General features: G+C 38.7%; 1 protein-coding gene across 4 annotated transcripts in view; it reads right to left on the bottom strand.

Annotated features, from left to right (window-relative positions):
* CTNNA3 (catenin alpha 3) overlaps positions 1–11,870 on the bottom strand; it is a 431,590-nt gene extending 419,720 nt beyond the window's left edge. For 2 of the 4 annotated variants that reach the window (XR_001865897.1, XM_017746365.1), the window contains exons 1-2: positions 4,751–4,870; positions 947–1,053 (exon numbers count right to left, since the gene is read on the bottom strand). Coding sequence is in view for 3 of the 4 variants with exons in the window: in XM_017746365.1 (XP_017601854.1) it covers positions 947–1,053; positions 4,751–4,775 (132 nt within the window). In the remaining variant the exon portion in view is untranslated. Of the gene's footprint in view, positions 1–946; positions 1,054–4,750; positions 4,871–9,419; positions 9,522–11,587 lie in introns of those variants that run through there. The other 2 variants (XM_017746366.1, XM_008642756.2) reach the window with 2 other exon arrangements.
* Positions 11,871–18,105: the final 6,235 nt, after the last annotated feature.

The following is an 18,105-nucleotide window of genomic DNA, read 5'->3' as shown; positions in this document are numbered from 1 at the left end:
TTTTCAATGGTTTAGAAGAGCTGAGAGGAAACAAAAAAAAAAGATTAGATGGTTTCTTTGCTTTATTCTGGAACTGCACTTTTCTTTGTTTTGTCAGATTTCTTTGATCCTGCAAAACTCAAGCCAAAATTTACTTTTCTTTACCTCCTCTAAAAACACCCCCAGTGTTGCAGCTGCCTGAGCAGTCTGACCTAGTGGTCTACAAGAGGTTTTTTAATGCAGTCTATCAAGACATCTATTCTTACTGCTTTGAAACTAATTTTATAACTGATCCACATATTATGCTCCAGCTTGACAACTTCCACAAACCACTGACCTGTTAACCCAGGGGTTTTACACCATCAATCATCCAGGCAAAAAACAAATAAACAAAGGCAGACAAAATGAGAGAGAGGCAACTCAGTTAATAGTAGCTGGAAATGAAATAATGATAAAAAAGAAAAGGTTTCTGAAGAAAATAACCTTCCAGAAAGGAAAAATGAGTAAGGGAGGAAAAGAACAGCAACAACAACAAAAAAAAAAAAAACACACAAAAAATTTCAAATATGATAATGAACAATTAATAAAAGAAAATAAATTAGGTGAGTTAGGGAGAGGCAAAGCTTCAAATGGGGAAAATACAACTTTTCAAGAATTACTTATTTCATGCATTGGAAATCCATTTGCAGTGTATTCTACATTTAAGCATCTCCTAGATAACACTGTGGAAGAGACTAGCTAGAACATGCAACATTTATTATGACAGACTGGGTGGCAAAGTTGGAAGTGACCAAGTGAATGACAAAATCTGGAAGAAGGCAGATGCCTCTGGAGAGCTCCTGAGCCAGAGTAAAGTACAAATGCAGAAGAGCTGTGGGTGTGACTTTCAGAACAGAGTTCTTAGTTATTCAGAGTTATTCCCTTCCGTCTATGGTTATCCAGTTTACTTTCTGCAACTCTAAAATACCTGAATTATCAGTGGTTCCAGTAATTTCTCCACTGTAAATGTCTGGATCTGTAGATTCCGAGGATCAATTTTCAGTTTAATGTTCGGCGCTTTTGTTGACATTTCACCTGGGTACAAAACAAGAAAAGTGCAATAAGCCAATATTAAACATGACTACAAGTCTCACTTGTTCTGTCAGGGCCCAGAGACTGTCTATGTGAGTACAGACTTGTTGCATGACAGGCTTACGATTTCAAGAAATTAATTTTTCCAATTCCCTATTTCTAAATTGTGAAAAAAAAATTCTGATACTTACATAAACTGTAAAACCATAGACTTAAAGTACATATAACTCCTTATCTTCACTCACAGATTTCTACACTGACCACATGTTTAAACTACAAGAATAATTGCATTAGAATACCACTGAATATAAGTTCTCTAGTAGTCTAAAAAGGAGCTTTAAAGCAAAAATATTAAATTCCATTGCTGAATTTATCACAAAACAAAAACATTAATGCTATGTGCACAATATCTGCATCTTACTCCATGTACCAAATTACAGGGGTTATAATAAACACCTTAAGCACAAAAAACATACAGCAGCCCTTAAAATTTCTGGAAATTAATAGCAGGGAAAAGTGAAGCATTTTGTTATTTTATACCCTGCAATAACAAATATTTTCTAAGTGTCGAGACAGAGTAAGTTGAGAAAGCCTATTACTGAATTCAATAAGATGGAAGTAAAGCTAAGCAAGGTCTTTAAAGTGAATATATCATTCATTAGGAACTTGATGAAAAATCTACTGATGTGAATTAATAGTTTTCACTGAGTTCACTGGGCCATGGCTCAGGCCATTAGGCTGAAATGTGTGTGTGTCAACAAAGAATTATAACTGCTTTAGTTGGAATGCAACCGATTATTGTCCCAAAATAAAAGACATTTTAAATTTTGCAGTAACTTAACATCCCATAAAACACAGCTTGGCAAAACCTTTTTAGCCAATAAAGACTTCAAATACACAAATAATGGATATCTGTCCTTTTTAAGCAAGACTTACTACAACCATTGCTGCTGCATAATAAAGTAATAAGGTACTGCAATTGTGCAGGCTGAAGAGATATACTGTCACCTTCCAGTGAACCTAGCATTGATTTAATACAACACAGGAGGTCTAGGGTTTCTATAGCAAGTTGTGTAGAAATGGATCTGGAGAGTTATCCACATTTCACTTACAAGCCAAGATAATATGAGCAATAACTAAAGAATTATGGTATAAAGTAATTTAGGGTTTTGCCATTCTTATTAAATGTTACACAAGCACCAAGTTTTTCTTTTATTACAAACTATACTAGTGGCAGACCTAAGTTCCCACAAATTCAGCTGCATCCAGCCAGGTGATAGCAAATGTAAAGAACTGATTTTTTAGTTTTAATTCCAAGCCAAAAGATAAAGAAAAGAGAAACTTGACATCAGACTGACCAGAATAAAACCTTTCCTTCCACAGAAATTAATAATGGAAAGAGAACTCCAGAAATGTCAAAGCAAATTATCTGCCCACGTTTTACACATTTAACATTTAGGTGCTTTTAACAAGCACCAAGGAAATAAAATTTGAGACTCCCAAAATTGGAAGCGTCAGTGGTTCTTTCTGCCCAATACTAATAATTTGCTCTCAAAGCCACTAAGGTCTGTTATTCTCACACTTGCTGCCCTCAGTGAGCTTCAGTCCCAAAGCACATTGCCATTTACCTGCTCCCAACACCACAGTGCCTGCACCTCTGACTGCCCTGCAGTGCTGCAAACACTGGCTCCTGGCTGTGCCTGTTGGTGCAGTCTGTGAACACACAGCAGAGAAGCTCCTGCAATGCTTTTGCTGTGTCTACCCCTGATTCAAAAAGCCTTTTAATTCCACAAGATATTGGCCTCCAGCTTCACTGGGATTGCATCAAAGCACATCATTTCGCACTCTGGAAAAGACAGACCCCTTTTTACCATCTGCACTTCACTGGTTTTCTAAATCTTTGGCCAGTATTTCAATGAATCTGCTTTTTATTCACTTTAGAAAAAATAAATCTTTATGATGTTGCTTTGTGATCTTTGACGTTTTCACAAGCCTCCCAAAATACGGGCACTTGTTGAAATCCATCACAACAGTTGCAAACAGATGGTATCAATTGTGCTGTGAATTTTTTTCCAGTCAAACATACATCAGTTGCAAGGGGACAGGTAAACCAGATGGAGACAGCCCTTTGTGCTTCTACTAAGATCTAAAGAAATTGCTAGATGACTCAGGTTATTCTTTTGCAGATACCCTCATGCTTTAACCTTGCAGTGGCTTCCTCTCAATTCCTAGATAGGAGGGTGTCAGCAACTGCTTTACTCAAAATGGAGAAATAAAACCTTCGCTGCTTGCTCTCCATTCTCACAGCACAATTTTGTATGCTGCACGTTATCTGCAGTAATCAGGCCTTTTCCAAATTTTGGCAGATAAACATGTAGCTTTAATTAAAGTCAATTCCTGTTTCTAGAGGATCACTGTGACCAGAATCCCACCACAGAGCAGTCTCAAATTGTTACAAGTTGTTACAAATCCAACGCCATTTGTGAATCCATGTGTCATGACTTTCTCTTTCTGGGTTGTTCTGTGTTTTTGCTTGTTTGTTTCTTACCCTTAGCATATTGTCTAACATCAGCGTTTTTATTCTTTGTTTGAGCCCTGAGTTCAAAAGCCAGTCAAGCCAATAATAGCTTTTAGCCTTGAGTCAGGCCCATAACGAAACATCAACTGAAAGTCAATTGCAAAAAATATTGTCTCTGAAAATTTCAATTATATTCTAAGGTATAAATAACTCACTTAAAGGCTCACTTGCTGATTCCAGCAATATTTTTTAAGTAAAATTCTAATGCTTCTGAAAACTTCCTTAAAGCAGGCAAAAGATGAAAACAGTTTTGCAAGCCAATGCAGTGAAAATGACAAGATCTTAAATTAGTTTGATACTCTGACTACATATTTGTAGCTTACCAGGTTCTCCTTACTGCTGGATACCATACTGGTTAATCAAAACTTAAATTGGATTCTTTAATTTTTTTTTTTTTTAATTAAGGCAAGGATAAGAGGTGATAGAAAGAAAAATACACACATAGTAAAAATCATCCTGGGATTTTCTCTGGCATTTCCACTTAGTTAGTAAGCGAACCTCTGTCCTTCCAGATAATATTCATATATGTTTGCCTCAGGAAGAAAATTAAAATCAACAGTCCACCTTCATTTTCTTTTTTATTTTTTTATGCATTTGTCTACTTCAATATAACATCTCCCTAATTACAGCAGGGGCTTTGACTGCAAGACATTTTGGTAAAAGGCTGTATAACCTCACACTCAGTTAGATTAACCTTTACAGGAGGCATTCTCAGCACTGTACACCAGCAGCTCTTACAACACTTAGGATGTTAAGCATGTGTTACCAGATACAGTTGTGTCCCAGAACAGCCAGAAAAGCAACCACCTGCACATTCCTACCAAGTGTTGCCAACCTCAAGATAATGAAAATTTTGTCTTTTCGTCAGATGTCCGAACTACTGAGTCTTTTGGTGTAAGAAGAAAAAGATACTGGAAAAACAGCTGAGGTCTATATCCGTCTGCAGTGCAATGTGAACACAGTACCTGCAGCTTCTAAACTATCTATAAGTACACTGTATACAGACATAAACTAATAAGTGTCAGAAAGCAGAGCCAAAGACATTCTGCATAAATTAGAAAACCTTTACTTTAGAATCCATTTCCTGCTAGATTGTTAGAAAGCCAACAGTGTATCACTCACCTATCCTAGAAAATATATGGTCCATATTCAGCACTAAAGCAATTGTCTATGTAATTTTCTTGTGTTAGGAACTTCAGTGCAACTGCTTTGGCTCACTGTTGGGCTTCTGAGGCATCTGCAAGGGACTGCCTGACAAGCTCTCCAGTGTATTTCAGGATGACTGACAGGACACAGTGGCTGCTGGAGGGGCGGCAGGGGGATGGGCATCCTTAAAGCTATATAGTAGAGCATAAGCATGTCCAAAAAATTTAGAGTTTAAAATGTTTTGAACAATTAGATGACATGAAGCATGAAATTACTTATACTTCTAGTGATTATTCTTGGAATTTTCAGCTCAGCAACTGTTTTGCCATGCATTCTGATTGTATGCCAGCTTCAGTCTGGAGGCAATGACTCACACTCAGACTCCTGAACTGGACAGCAAAGGGATTCATAAGGCTCTCATCCAGGAACTTGGCACCAAATTTGTTTTCTCTGTTGTTTTTTTCTATTGTATGGTACTCTACAATGACATAAAATATACTATCCTAGCAATTTCAGAAAATGCAAAGGCCTATCGCCTTCTAAAAAATGATGTTAAAAAAAGTAGTCAGGATTTGTATTTTTTACCACGATACACATGGACAGGGCACCTGAGGATTTCCAAGATATGAACCATTGCTGAGAACATGTAATAGAGTTTTTTTATTATTTGTTCTTAATTTCAGTATTTCCTATACAGCTTCACTAATTGGTACCAACATCACTCTGGCAATAAAATTTGTTAGCCTTTTTGCTACAGAGCCAATACAGCGAGTGCAAATCAGACTTCATAGAAACCACAAAAACAACTACTGCATTTTTCTTTAATCCTCTAGCTGACACATGAAATAAGATATTCAGGATGCTAAAATGTTCTAGCTTAGGCAAAGTCCATGCTGTTGTACTGCAAACAGAGGACCTCCTGTACTTTGTAGGCCAGAGCATGCTCTGGAATGGAGCAACATCTCCGACACCTGGGAAGGATCTGGCCCATTTAACACCAGGGAAAACCTATAACACACCTGCTAAATTATTTACATTTCCAAACAAAGTCAGGCTACTCTCTAACCATCTCAGATTTCATCACTTCTTACCACTAGCAACAAGAAACATGTCCATTAATGCACAGACTTCACAAAGGACAGCTGGAGAAGGTGGCAAGATTCAGACCCATTAATTTAATAACATTTATTTACTGAAAGCTGCTTTATTTAAACAGGCTTTGCATTTAGGTGTAGGCTTGCAATGAAGTAACTGGAAGATTTTTTTAATCTCAGCTCTAAAAATTAAAACCAAAAAACCACAGCAATTCTTTCTACATTTCCTTTCAGTTCTGTCTGTGTTTACTTCCTCCCTAGAGCACTTTTTCAATCCACACCTGAAGAGCAGTTAAAATTCCCAAGAACTTAAGATTTCCACCAAGTTCTTCAACATAGTTCTCAGCTTAAACAATGTCACACATCATACCATACAATCAATCTACCAAGGAAAAGAAAACAGCCTAAGCCTAGTTCTTTATGGATATTGGAGAACCCCCATGGCAAGCAATGGTTCATGACTGACCTAGTGGCATGAAAAGGTTTAACTAAGGTTTATGAAAAAAACCTTTTGAGGTGGGGTAAAGCATTACACCTCAACAAACTTGTCTCATGAAAACTTTCTTATATCTAGTGAGATAAAAAACTGAGATTTTTCCTAGGTTTATAACATTCAGAACAAGCTCTCTTCTCCTTGTTTAGTAATCATGTTTACTTTTCCTACCATGTTTTCTATCAAAGCACTGTTTCAAGCAGAGGTTGTATTCTGGTATCACATAAGGAAACAGAATCACAGAGGAAAAATTATTTACTCAAGATCACAGAGAATGCCAGTGGCAGAGTACTGGAATAAAACTGTAATAGACACTGAAGCACCTTACTCACACTTTCTTTAACTGAGGCCAAAAAGCAGGCTGAGGAGAGTAAAACATTTTCAGAAACTATTTACACTATAAATCTACAGAACATAATCTTTTCTTCCATACTCCTATGTCAAGGGTTCGCTGATACTAGTATTGCTTATTCCTAGGAAGGTCAGAAATCTCCCTTAAACATCCTATCAGAATCCTTCCTTTGGTGAACGCACACAATTCCAGCCAGCTGCGACACCAACAAATTCCAGGAGATGTTCCAGCAGAAGTGTGAATCCTACAGGCTGAGCAGCTCCACAGCTTTTGGCTTTGTACTGGCATGCTGGACTGTTTCTCAACCAACAGCTATCCAAAAAATGTATGACTGTCCTGAGCCTACAGCCACTGCAAGAAAAAACTTCCACAGTGAAGTAGAACATGGAAACTTGTGACCCTGACAGTATTTCACTACATTACCAGTAAACTAAATAATTTCACTCATCAGTGGAGTTCTATTAGATATATACCATTATGGGTGACAGCAGCATTAAAATAATACTGCTTAGGCTAGAAATACTTTAAGAATGTTATGTTTGTAACATTTCTTCCATGTACATTTTTGCAGTGGAGTTTCTGGTCTCAATACTAGAGTTCTAATATTTAAGGAAATTAAAAGGCATTTACTTTAAAAAAAACAAACAAAAAAAAAAAAAACCCACACAAAAGAAAGTGGAGTGATATTAGATGGCAGCATTTCACTAAAAAAAAAAAAAATCCATTAATACTTTTTGGACCGATTTTAAATTTTTGAAAAAGAAACCAAAATCCTTTCACATGAGTCTCAGTGCTATTTTCACTGCATGCAGTTTGAGCCCAGAACAACAACTCCTGTCTATTTAAGTGGCACACAGTTCTTACATGGATGGCTATCTGAGCTCCTAACGATAGGTTAAGAAGGTCTGGCTCCAAGCCCTCCCTTTTGTTATCACATTTAAAGTGTTCCTATCTCTGTTCAGAACCAGAGACTCTGTTCAAACAAAGTTCGAGTTGACCTTCCACTAAAAATAGGGTATTGTTCAACTCATTAAAATAACAGACAACAAAAATTCCACTATGTGCTACTGAAAGGGCTTAAATTTTACTTACGTTAAATGCAATTCCCCATTTCCTCTTTTTGTTCCTTGCTGACAGTTATCTATTACAACATTACACTCTGGTTTTTGCTTAAAAAATGTCTGTCTCAGCTGCAGTGAGGTAAAAAACAGGGGTCTTTCTTCTCTTTGCAGAGCTGCTACTGATTTTGCCAACAGATTTGGTTGTTTCATACCCATGCACTACCCCTGGATGCTTCACCATCATGTACCATTTTATGTAACTGTTTTCAAATTGATATAAAGGTTTGCATTATTTGTTTTGTCCAGTGATCCAGATAGTGTTTTAGGATTCTGGAATAGTATTCTTCTTCCCCACTGCTTACAGACATGCCCAAAACAACCCCAAAATTAAGGGTAGCAAATGTGACTGATACTTTTATATATATATATAGATATATATATATAAATAAAATGTGTTGACTCTGAGATATGCATGAAAATAAAAGTGATTCTTAGAAACTGCCTCACTTTGGATTCTAGCAAGCAGCTTCCTAGCACATACAAAAGCACAATCTAATGAAAAGGGACAGAAAACAGTATTTAAGCAAAGCCACAATCCCACCATGCCATGCCTGCAAACATAGGGAGACCTCAACATGGAGATTAATTCCTCCAGTGGGCTTCCCAGTGCTGCACAGCACCCTATTTATTAACTCATGCAACCAGTTTCAAATCACACCATGGCTCAGCAAAAAAAACCCCTAGACAGCTGATAGAGCACTTCTGGTCAAACAGCTTCAGAAATAAAGCCTAAGGACATTCCAGCCCATTCTAACCTCCGCTTACATTCCAACTCAAAGCAATCTGGCTGAAGAGCAACCATAAAGAAAAAAACCAAAACCAACCAAACTTTGTTCCAAGGTGAATTAATTTCCCAACACTAATCAATGGATTTGAACTAGGCAAAAAGAGTAAGAATTCATTATGGTTTTTTCCTGCATGCCTGTCACGAGGCCTAATTCTTTGCTGTTGGGTACCTTTGGGGCTTCACTAGGTCTGAACATGGCTCCTGCCTTTGATTTTACTTAATAGAAAAGTGTGCCATAAGGGTTTTGAAATATGCAGAATGCTACACTGAATATAACAGCCCTCCTTTAGCCCTCTATTATAATAAATCTTTTATCTTTAGAAAATTTTTCAAATGGTATAATATTGTGCAGTAAGTCATTATTTTCACACCGAGGTGTGATAAACATACATTTACACAAAACTTCCTTCAGTTAGGTGCAACATCCAGCAAAGTACTAGGAGGTAAACTAAACTTTTTAAAATAATAGCATCCATGCAACATTTTACTCTTCCTCTTCCAATATTCCAAAATGGCTTCTCATATTTGGAAAATATGCAAACACACTGCACAACTTCGGCTACTGGCTTAAAGTGATAAGACCATGATGATTTAAAATATTCAGAATTTTTTTTTAATATTCAGATATTTTAAATCATGTTTAAAAGTTCATTTTTCAGAAAGTTGGCTAAGAAACCCAGCCTTTTAACTTTTCCTAAACTTTTGAAGTGATTATTTTTTTAAGCAGCTATAGTTCCATTTATAGCTTCATGTACTTCCACTAAGAGGAAAATTGCCTAGATTCTTCTTCAGTCTTACCTTTTGAATCACGACTCTAACTAAACGAGTTCCTAGAAACAGCTCTGTGAAGAACTCCTCTTGATGCAGCTGGACTCCACGGGCACCAACAGCAAGGCTGCAAACGGCTGCCTGTCAGTCCCAGTTTGTAAGAAACAAAATGGGAGGGCAGCACTCAACTGGAACTCCTCCCAAAGTGGCAATGCCTGACTTCACTGACAACTTGCTACTGAAAACACCACTTGAGAGACACCCAAGCCCATTGCCAGCCTTGCAAACTAGGTTTGACACAGGGCTTTTAGAACCTAGATCAGGCACCAGGGAAGCCAGTGGCAAAGTCTCCTTAAAAATCAGTGAGGTTTAGGCTGAACATCAGAAGGGAAAGGGGAAGAAGGAAAGCAAAGGCCATTACTGTAAATCCCCACTCAAATATAGATGCAGTGTACATCTCCTCCATTTGCCTTCACAAAACACTCAAAACACACTTCCGGACTGATAATCCCACATTTGTAAGATTTTCCACCAACGCAGCCATTTAAAAAATGGATATGAGTGAAGTTTGGCTAATCTGCTAACATAGAAACTAGAGTATCCTGAAGTGCAGTTTACAATACACGTAGAACAAGAAAACCGTCCTAAAACTCCCAAAAGGCAGAGGCTGCTCAATATTTGCATCTATTCTGCTAAAGACTGAAGGTCTTAAATCATTCAGTCTGAAAATTTGAACGAGGTCCACGTGTCAGGCTGAATTTTCATTTTGGAAAATTTCAACCAAAGCAGTTCGGCTATTTTTAGTTGATTTAGAGGTTAAAAGGGCACAGACAGCCTAAAGGTTGAGGTAACCTAACACCGCCTAACAGCACTGTGGAGACTCAACAAGGAATAAGGGAAAAACCCCCAAACCTAAGGAAGGAGCACATACTGTGACTACACAGAAGAGAGAAGAAAAATGTCTTGGACATACATAACAGACAGTACTGAAACAGTTGCAAGGAACGGGGAAGAAAAAAAAAATCAATCACATTTAAGCCCTGTCATGCAATGGCCAACTGATTTCAATAGTGTCTTCTGCACTTAAAGATGCATAGAAGTATGCAGCAAAAAGGATTATGGATGCAAAAGCATCAAATATTATTCATATAAACTAAGCAGACTTTCCTAGGTTATACAGTGATTTATTATGGGGAAATGTACTTGGTATTGCCATATTAAGCTTACAATTTTATTCATAATTCATTCCTCTCAGGTTTATATTTGAAACTTTAACCCTGAAAAAAAGTCCTTTTCTCACCTGCCACTCGTTAATTTAGAAGACATTAACAACAACAGACAGATAAGAAAGCTGCTGGAGTAAAATTAAATTTTCTGAGTACTATATTAAAAACTATATCACACAATGCAAGTATGAATCTCACCATCTGCAGTTAGTACTTCTCAGCATTTCTTAGCTCTCTCATTTACCTCATGAATGTTATTTGAAAAAACCAAAATGCAATTCACTTCACTGCAAAGTTCAATATAGACAAGTGGAGTTATGTAAATGATCCCTATTACACTTTTTAAATAATTAGATCTCTGTAACTGCATCAGTGTTTTACCTATTAAGCAAATTACTCCTCTTTTTGTCCCATCATTTTGAGTTACCAAATGAAGATTCAGCTGCTTAAGGTAAGCACCTAGTACCATTTTACATACTGTAGAATCCACCATAAAAGCCTCTTGGACATCCCAGGCCTCCCACAGCCTTCAACCACATATGCAAGGGCTGGACGTGAGGATGCTTTAAAAGGCCAAAAGGGCCTAAAATGGTGCCAGACACCTATGTTCAGGCACCTCTCACAACTGGAGAGACAACTCTTTCCAATTCCTGGTGCTTATTAAGAGGGATTACTTCAAAAGCTGGGTTACCTTCAGGGCAGCAGTCAGAATTGGCAGGGTTTGAACAAGGTTCTTGCCATCCCAGACCAGTAAAAATAAGCACCTTCTTACAAAAGACCTTGAAAGCATTTTCAAGTGTTGCTGAGGCAGCTGCTAGCAAGGCTGAGAGGAGAGTTCGTACTAATATGCCAGAAATGGGGCAGCAGGAGCAACTACATTCATTTCCCTGGCAAGATGGACGAAAGCAGAAGGCACTACACTAGAAGAGACCTCCCAAAACCCCTGTACAAAATTTGGTTTTGCCTACTTACATGCTCATACCATTCATGCCACAGAAGTCAGTTTGAAATGCTGAAAGCTCTGAACAAAAGACAGCCAGGCCCAGGATACACCAGAGTATCCAGAAACGCCTCTCTGAGCCGCATTCTCTCCTCAGCGATGGGGGGACACTGATACGCCTTTTTGCCCCGAGATCCTCCTCAGTTTCTACACTAAAGGGGCCGCCTGCCTCATCAACCTGCTGAAGACACATGCACTTGCTTTCCAACACGCCCTGTTCCCACTTCCCTTCGCTCCGTCTCCTCCCCACAGGACACAGGTGCTTTTCCCTCATTCCTTGGGGCGGGCTCGGCAACACACCCAGACCACGGCCTGACCTGAGGGGGAAAGCGCGCGACCCTGAGAGGCGGGCTTGACCTGAGCGGAGGCGTCTGACCTGGGGACCCGGGCGTAATCCTGACTTTAGGGGAGGGGTCCTGACCTGAGGGGACGCGAAGGGAGGGGTCTGACCTTAGGAGAGGGGCCGGACGGGTCCGACCTGTGGGAACCCGAGGAGGACCGGACACGACGGGAGGGGTCGCATGTGAGGAGGGGCCAGCCCCTGCCCCGCGCTGAGGGGACGGGCCCGCTGCTCTCCCTTCGCCCCGTGACAGGTAGTTCAGGGAGGGAACCTGAGCACTAAGCCTATTTGTTGGGGTTGATTTAAAATCATTTTATGTCAGTGTTCACGTATCCTCCCTTCTGACATACCCTATTTTTTGGTTAGTAGGTTGTTCCAGTCCTCCATTATTCCCCCTCCAGTTGGTTCACCAGACAAGGTTCTGCTTTTTTATGTTCTGCTGTAAGACTGGGTGGGATTTTGCAGCTGTAAATGGGAGCTAGACCCATTCAGACACTGCATTTCTGGCAACCACGTTGAAAACTGAAACAGATAAGGTACCCATAAAAACAAAGCAAATTTTAAATCAAACAAAGTATCCGTATCTGCATGGGATGAAGATAATCCCAGTCTTGGCCAGTGATCATCCAGGTAAGGAACCTGGCTGGTTCACATTTCTGCGTCTCATGTACCTTGGGATTTCATTCCCACAGGAGGCAAATCAAAAATTCATAACTGGTGAGTGGCTAAATCTAGCTCCAGAATGGCATCAGGGCACGGACAGACTGTCTGAGACCAGTCATGGGACCTTACACTCAGCCCTGTGCCCACCAGTATAGATGTCATCGTATTTTCTTAAATTAATTAGATTAAAATAAGCCAAAGAAAATTTTATCATCAGATTCTTTAACAAAATTTCACTCTCCTGCAATAACTTTTGATATTAGCTGTCACTTGAAACAGTTCAGAAATAAATCTATTTTTTTTACAGAGAGCACATTCCAGTATTTTGACTCTCCATTTGCCTTCAGCTATTATCTGTAAGTAAATCCAGTAATTAGTAATTTCTTTCTATTTTCAGTTGTTTACAAATTTATTTATTTCTAATGGAAACATTAAGTTAATATATTTCACATTTGTACCTTATTATTTAATCAAGCTTGTCAAAACTATATTGAATCCATAAGACATGGTTTTATACAAACAATAAATAATGTTATTTAAAGGTATGACTCTTGAAAAACAGCCTGCTTACCAGGCACTAATAACCCACTCCTACTGAGAAACCATGCAGTATGAAATTAGCCATTTGGGAGCTTAAATTGCAAAATGTTATATCATTGAAAGTGTCAGAAATGAAACAGCAGTGCCTGAAGTTCATAAACTTGTGCTTAGCTCTTCTTGGGATTTACACAAATCTCAAGACCTCCACTGCTCCATTCCAAAACTATCTTCTGGAATTTTCACCAGGAATATTTTTCTTGAGTAGGAAGTATAGGCTGTTAAGGTGAGAATAACCAAAGACTAAAAAGGATTATTTATGAAGATCCCAAGGTTCTCAGACAATTCAACAAAAGCACACTATCACTGTTTCTCCATGTGCAGCCCATCAGTGACAGAAATCAGCGCCAACATACACCTATAAAAAAATCAAACTTTCAACCATGAGTCCTAATACTGTACACCACAGATTTCTGCACAAATACAATGCTAACAGAAGGTGTGTAATTAGTACATCTTTAATATTGTAAAATAACATATCTGTAGTAGCTCGATTCAAAAAAAGGGGACATTGAACTGAGAGACCCATGGTAAATTGCCTCTGAAGTATAATTAAAGTTGGTTTTATTCTATTTGTTACCGAGTTTTAGCTTTCCTTCATTCAAGGTCTTGCAATTCAAAATGTACAAAGTATTTAATTTTCAAGAATTGGGAAGGTTTATTGCTGTGATCTATCTCTATCTCTGAGGCATAATAGCAACTAAAGTGGTCATTTACCCAGGATAGTTGCAACCAGCCAATACTACAAACAGATTTAAAGTTTACACACAGATGTGACTAAGCCAACCACTAACCAACAGAGATTTTCTGATGAAGGGTATTTTTCATAATTGACCACTATCTGATTTAGTTTCTAAAGCTTCTGCTAGTTGCAGGTACTAACACAAGGCGCACCTGCTGACTCTGCCTAATATCATAATTCCTCTCTGTAGTGACAGTGTGAAAATATAGCCTGTAAAACTCAGCAAAATCACAGTTTTTAATCACAACTATTTAAAACAGACTGCATATATTATTTTTATGGGGGGGAAAAAACCCAACAAAGTGGAAAATATGATTAAATGAAAAATAAATTAAACAAAAAATCATGTATTTTAAGATTTGAAGCATACAAAAGGTGAGTAAATCAGGGTCTCCATATCCACGCAGATCTCTGTGCTCAGAACAGTGACAAAAGTCAAGCAATACAGAATGGGAGTCAGAAGCACATTTTACTTTCACACAGGTGCTAAGAATGTTACTCTTTATGATGTTGCTGATGCATTATGAAAGCCAAGTCTCATTAATAAACCTATCATGAGGGTATTTTTGGCCCAGAGGAGCATTTTCGTAAGATATTCAGCATCACTGGATTTTGAAAGCATATTTTAACTTCTGTTTTCATAAAAATGTAGGAAATGTGTGGGTAAACCAGTTGCAAATAGGAACATGCTTTTTGTTTAAAACCTAGTAAATTTGGTAAAAATATATTAAGGAAAAAGGTTCCAATCCAGTAGCACACGTGTGCCTAAATTTGCTAAGATTATTTATTAAAAATAAGAATGCAACAAAACATTTGGCTGCACTGACACCTACAACATTCAGTGATATAATTTGATAATCTTGTAACACTGAGCCTGTAATTTCATTAAAATTTAAGTAGAACTAATAGCATTTTTCCAAAAACTATCTATTACTGAACATATGAGAGGATTAGAGGCAAAAGCAGATTCTACAGTCTGTTCACTTTAAGAGCCACGTTTTCAATAGTAAAATGAAAGCTTCAGGATAAAATTGTATGCCTCTTTTTGCATATGCATGGCTGTTTAGACACCTTAATTAATATTTAGCTGCATAAGCAGGATTAGCAAACAGTCCATGTTTATTCACACACTTGTGTTGACAGATGTCATGCTGCTTTCATTTAAAATGTTGCTTTAAATAAGTTGATTAAGCATCTGCAAGCAGAGCCAGACAGATGCACAGGAAGCTGCAGCTGTTTGCCTTCAATGAACACATCAGTACAAAGCATCAGCACTTTCCCAACATTACCTTGCCAGCAGCCTCAAATCCTTGAGCAGAAAGGACCAGCAGTAGAACAACACTTTGGTTTACCTAACTAGCAGAAAATTTTATTGTTCTTCTAGATAATGTTCATAAAAAATACCATGGGACACCAATTAATTTCATGGAAGGTGCCCAGTAGCTATATCACAACAAATGTTGTCATCATCGACAAGCAAACAAGGGAAAGTTTGACATGTCCTAACTAAATGAATGAAGCCACTTTTGATTCTCTACCTGAAACTTGTTCCCAAATCCATTCTTAGGTATTCACAGAATGGGAAATTCTAGCCATACAGAACTTTCTATAGTAAATTCTTGTTTTCATTGTCTGTATGCTTTCAGCTTTATTAAATGATCTACCAAGCTAATAAAGAAAGAGGAGGAATACAGAAGAAATGTACTTCAGTATGCAGCATTAGTTTTCCTACTGTTAATTATTAGTTTTTTCAGGGAGAAAATATGAAATTCTGTAGTTTTAGTGGTGCAAGCATTATCTGTTGTAATACACAGTTTATGTTGGAGCCATTATTTCATTCACATTCTTCAAGGGAGATGTAAAATTTGCTCTTGAATATTCTAAGTTATGCATAGGCACAAAGTTGCTGTTCTACCAACATGGCTGTAAATATTTGTTAGCTTAGGCAGGATCAAATCTATTTTTTCTGTTGCAGGCATCATAGATTGCTAACAGGAATAAACGCTGAAACTATTGAATTTGTAAAAGTAATAGAGATGGATTAAATAAAAGGCCACAGAGCAAATGGTGGAGAAGGGATGGAACAAGCATTACAAAATTGACATTGCACTTAAGGTCAACAAAGACAAGAAACCTGAAGGACTGAAGTGCTTGGGGCTCAGTCCTGTATTTCTAAAGATTTCCTTGTGCATTTTTGCTACTGGTCAGTTAATCTGTCCATGTGCTATTGAAGATTCTTCAGTATCTGTCCTCTTTGCCTGAAGAAATTAAAAACATGTAAAAATGTAGACAATTCTGTCCTAGCACCTTTAACAGTCCTAGACCAGACTGACCTCTGTTTCCTATTCCAGTGTCAAGATCTTGCTAGTTTTAAGTGATTAAGAAATAAAACTTTTAAGATTCCTTTGGGAGATAAATTTACTTTCAAAATACACTTTTTCCAGTAGCACTCTGCATTCTGTCCCTAATCCCTTTTGTCACTGCTCTTCTGCGAGGATTGATACATCAAAGAGCTGCTCTTTCTGCACCTGGTCCCCGCACACACTCATTCTGCTCTGCACTTGCAGCTTGCGCTGAGAACACTGGAGGTCACTCCAGCATTGCTCAATCAACGACTTCCTCCAAAGAGACGGACACCGAGTTTCTCTCTCAGTGTTCAATTGAATGGAGTTGGTTAAATATAACACTGTGTGCCTGTCAAACAACTCTCGGCCACCTCGGGATTTATGTTTTACTGAAATTGCACATTTTATCTCGAGTCCTACATGAACACAAAGCAATTATTGTTTAAAGAAAAAAAAAGTTTTTCCTTAGTTCTGCTAGGAAATAGGAAACTATTTCAGAGCTGTAAGGCTCTGAAATTCAGAACATCGAAGTTAGACATTGCAAACTGTGAGACAAAAGGAGCACAGTCTATTTCAAGGCTTCAGTGGTTCAGGATGTTGCATGTGTGGTTTGACTGTTCACTGCAACCTGGCAGAAGCCCATGAGCCTGGAATGGTTGGGCTCTAGGCTTTCACCTTCCAACAAGATCTGGTGGAGAAAATGGAACTGGAGTGCTCCCTCAAGCTCCAGATCCCAACCCTCAGCGGTTTCACAGGTGGATTGGTTATTCCTGTGTAGGCATCAGCCATTCAGAAGTTTCCAGGTGGATAATACACAAATGACCCCTCCGTCTGTGTCACGACACAAAACTCTGTGTAAGTATCTGGTGCTCCAAAGGACACGGCACCAGAACCCAGAGAACCCAGGCCAGACCCGTGTCTCTTCACCAACAAACACGATCTGACAGTCTTCCTTTCTTTAATAATTTCCCATCAGCCATAACGTGGTGCACTGAAAGCACTCTGAAAAGTATAGCAACACCTGGTGCTTTCCAATGTCCGTCCGTCCTCTACATTCCCCGGGTCAGGTTCCAGAGAAAAGTCCTAACAGACGACTTTCATAAGCCTATTTTAAGACCATTACTAATCCAGCAATATTTTTGGTGCTGAGGCAAGTTAAACAATTATTAAGAATGCTTCTTGATCATACCCAAAAAAAAAAAAAAATGGAGGGAGGGAAGCAGAGTCATCAATATCACTCCAGCTACTTAAAGCAAAAAAATAAACAAAAGCTCTGACTATAGGAATGAAAAATCAGGTTAAATTATTATTTTTACCCATTGCAGCGCAGGTAGAAAGTCAGGTGAAATTTAATTTCCACTGTACTACTGCTGGCACAATTAACTGTTGCTAAGGTTAAAAAAAAATTATCTACAGCGAATTTAAATACATATAAAAGTCATATGATAGAGACATTTTGTAATAACTGAAAGAGTAAAACCACGAAAAATACTAACGCACTGGAGAAGCTAATGCAACACCTAATGGTTACTGTCTCCTGTAGTAGCTCCTGGCTGCCTCCTCCCTATCAGACTCAGCTGTACAGGTTTAATTCGCAGGAGCAGACACGGCCTCTGTGTTTCAGGCCGAAAATCGCTCAAGCGTGCATTGCCCTTTACTCCTCCTGCACCGGCGCTGCCGGGGCGCGGCCGCCATTGCTGCGGGGGGCAGGGGCGGCGCCCATTGGCTACGCGGGCCTGGGGCGGGGCTTGCGGCAGCCGGAACGCGCTATAAGGCTGTAGCCCGGGGTGGGGATGTGTGTCA

The sequence above is a fragment of the Corvus brachyrhynchos genome, unplaced genomic scaffold, assembly GCF_000691975.1.
Source record: "Corvus brachyrhynchos isolate BGI_N302 unplaced genomic scaffold, ASM69197v1 scaffold279, whole genome shotgun sequence".
NCBI lineage: Eukaryota > Metazoa > Chordata > Aves > Passeriformes > Corvidae > Corvus > Corvus brachyrhynchos.
This window is presented reverse-complemented; position numbering and strand designations above follow the sequence as displayed.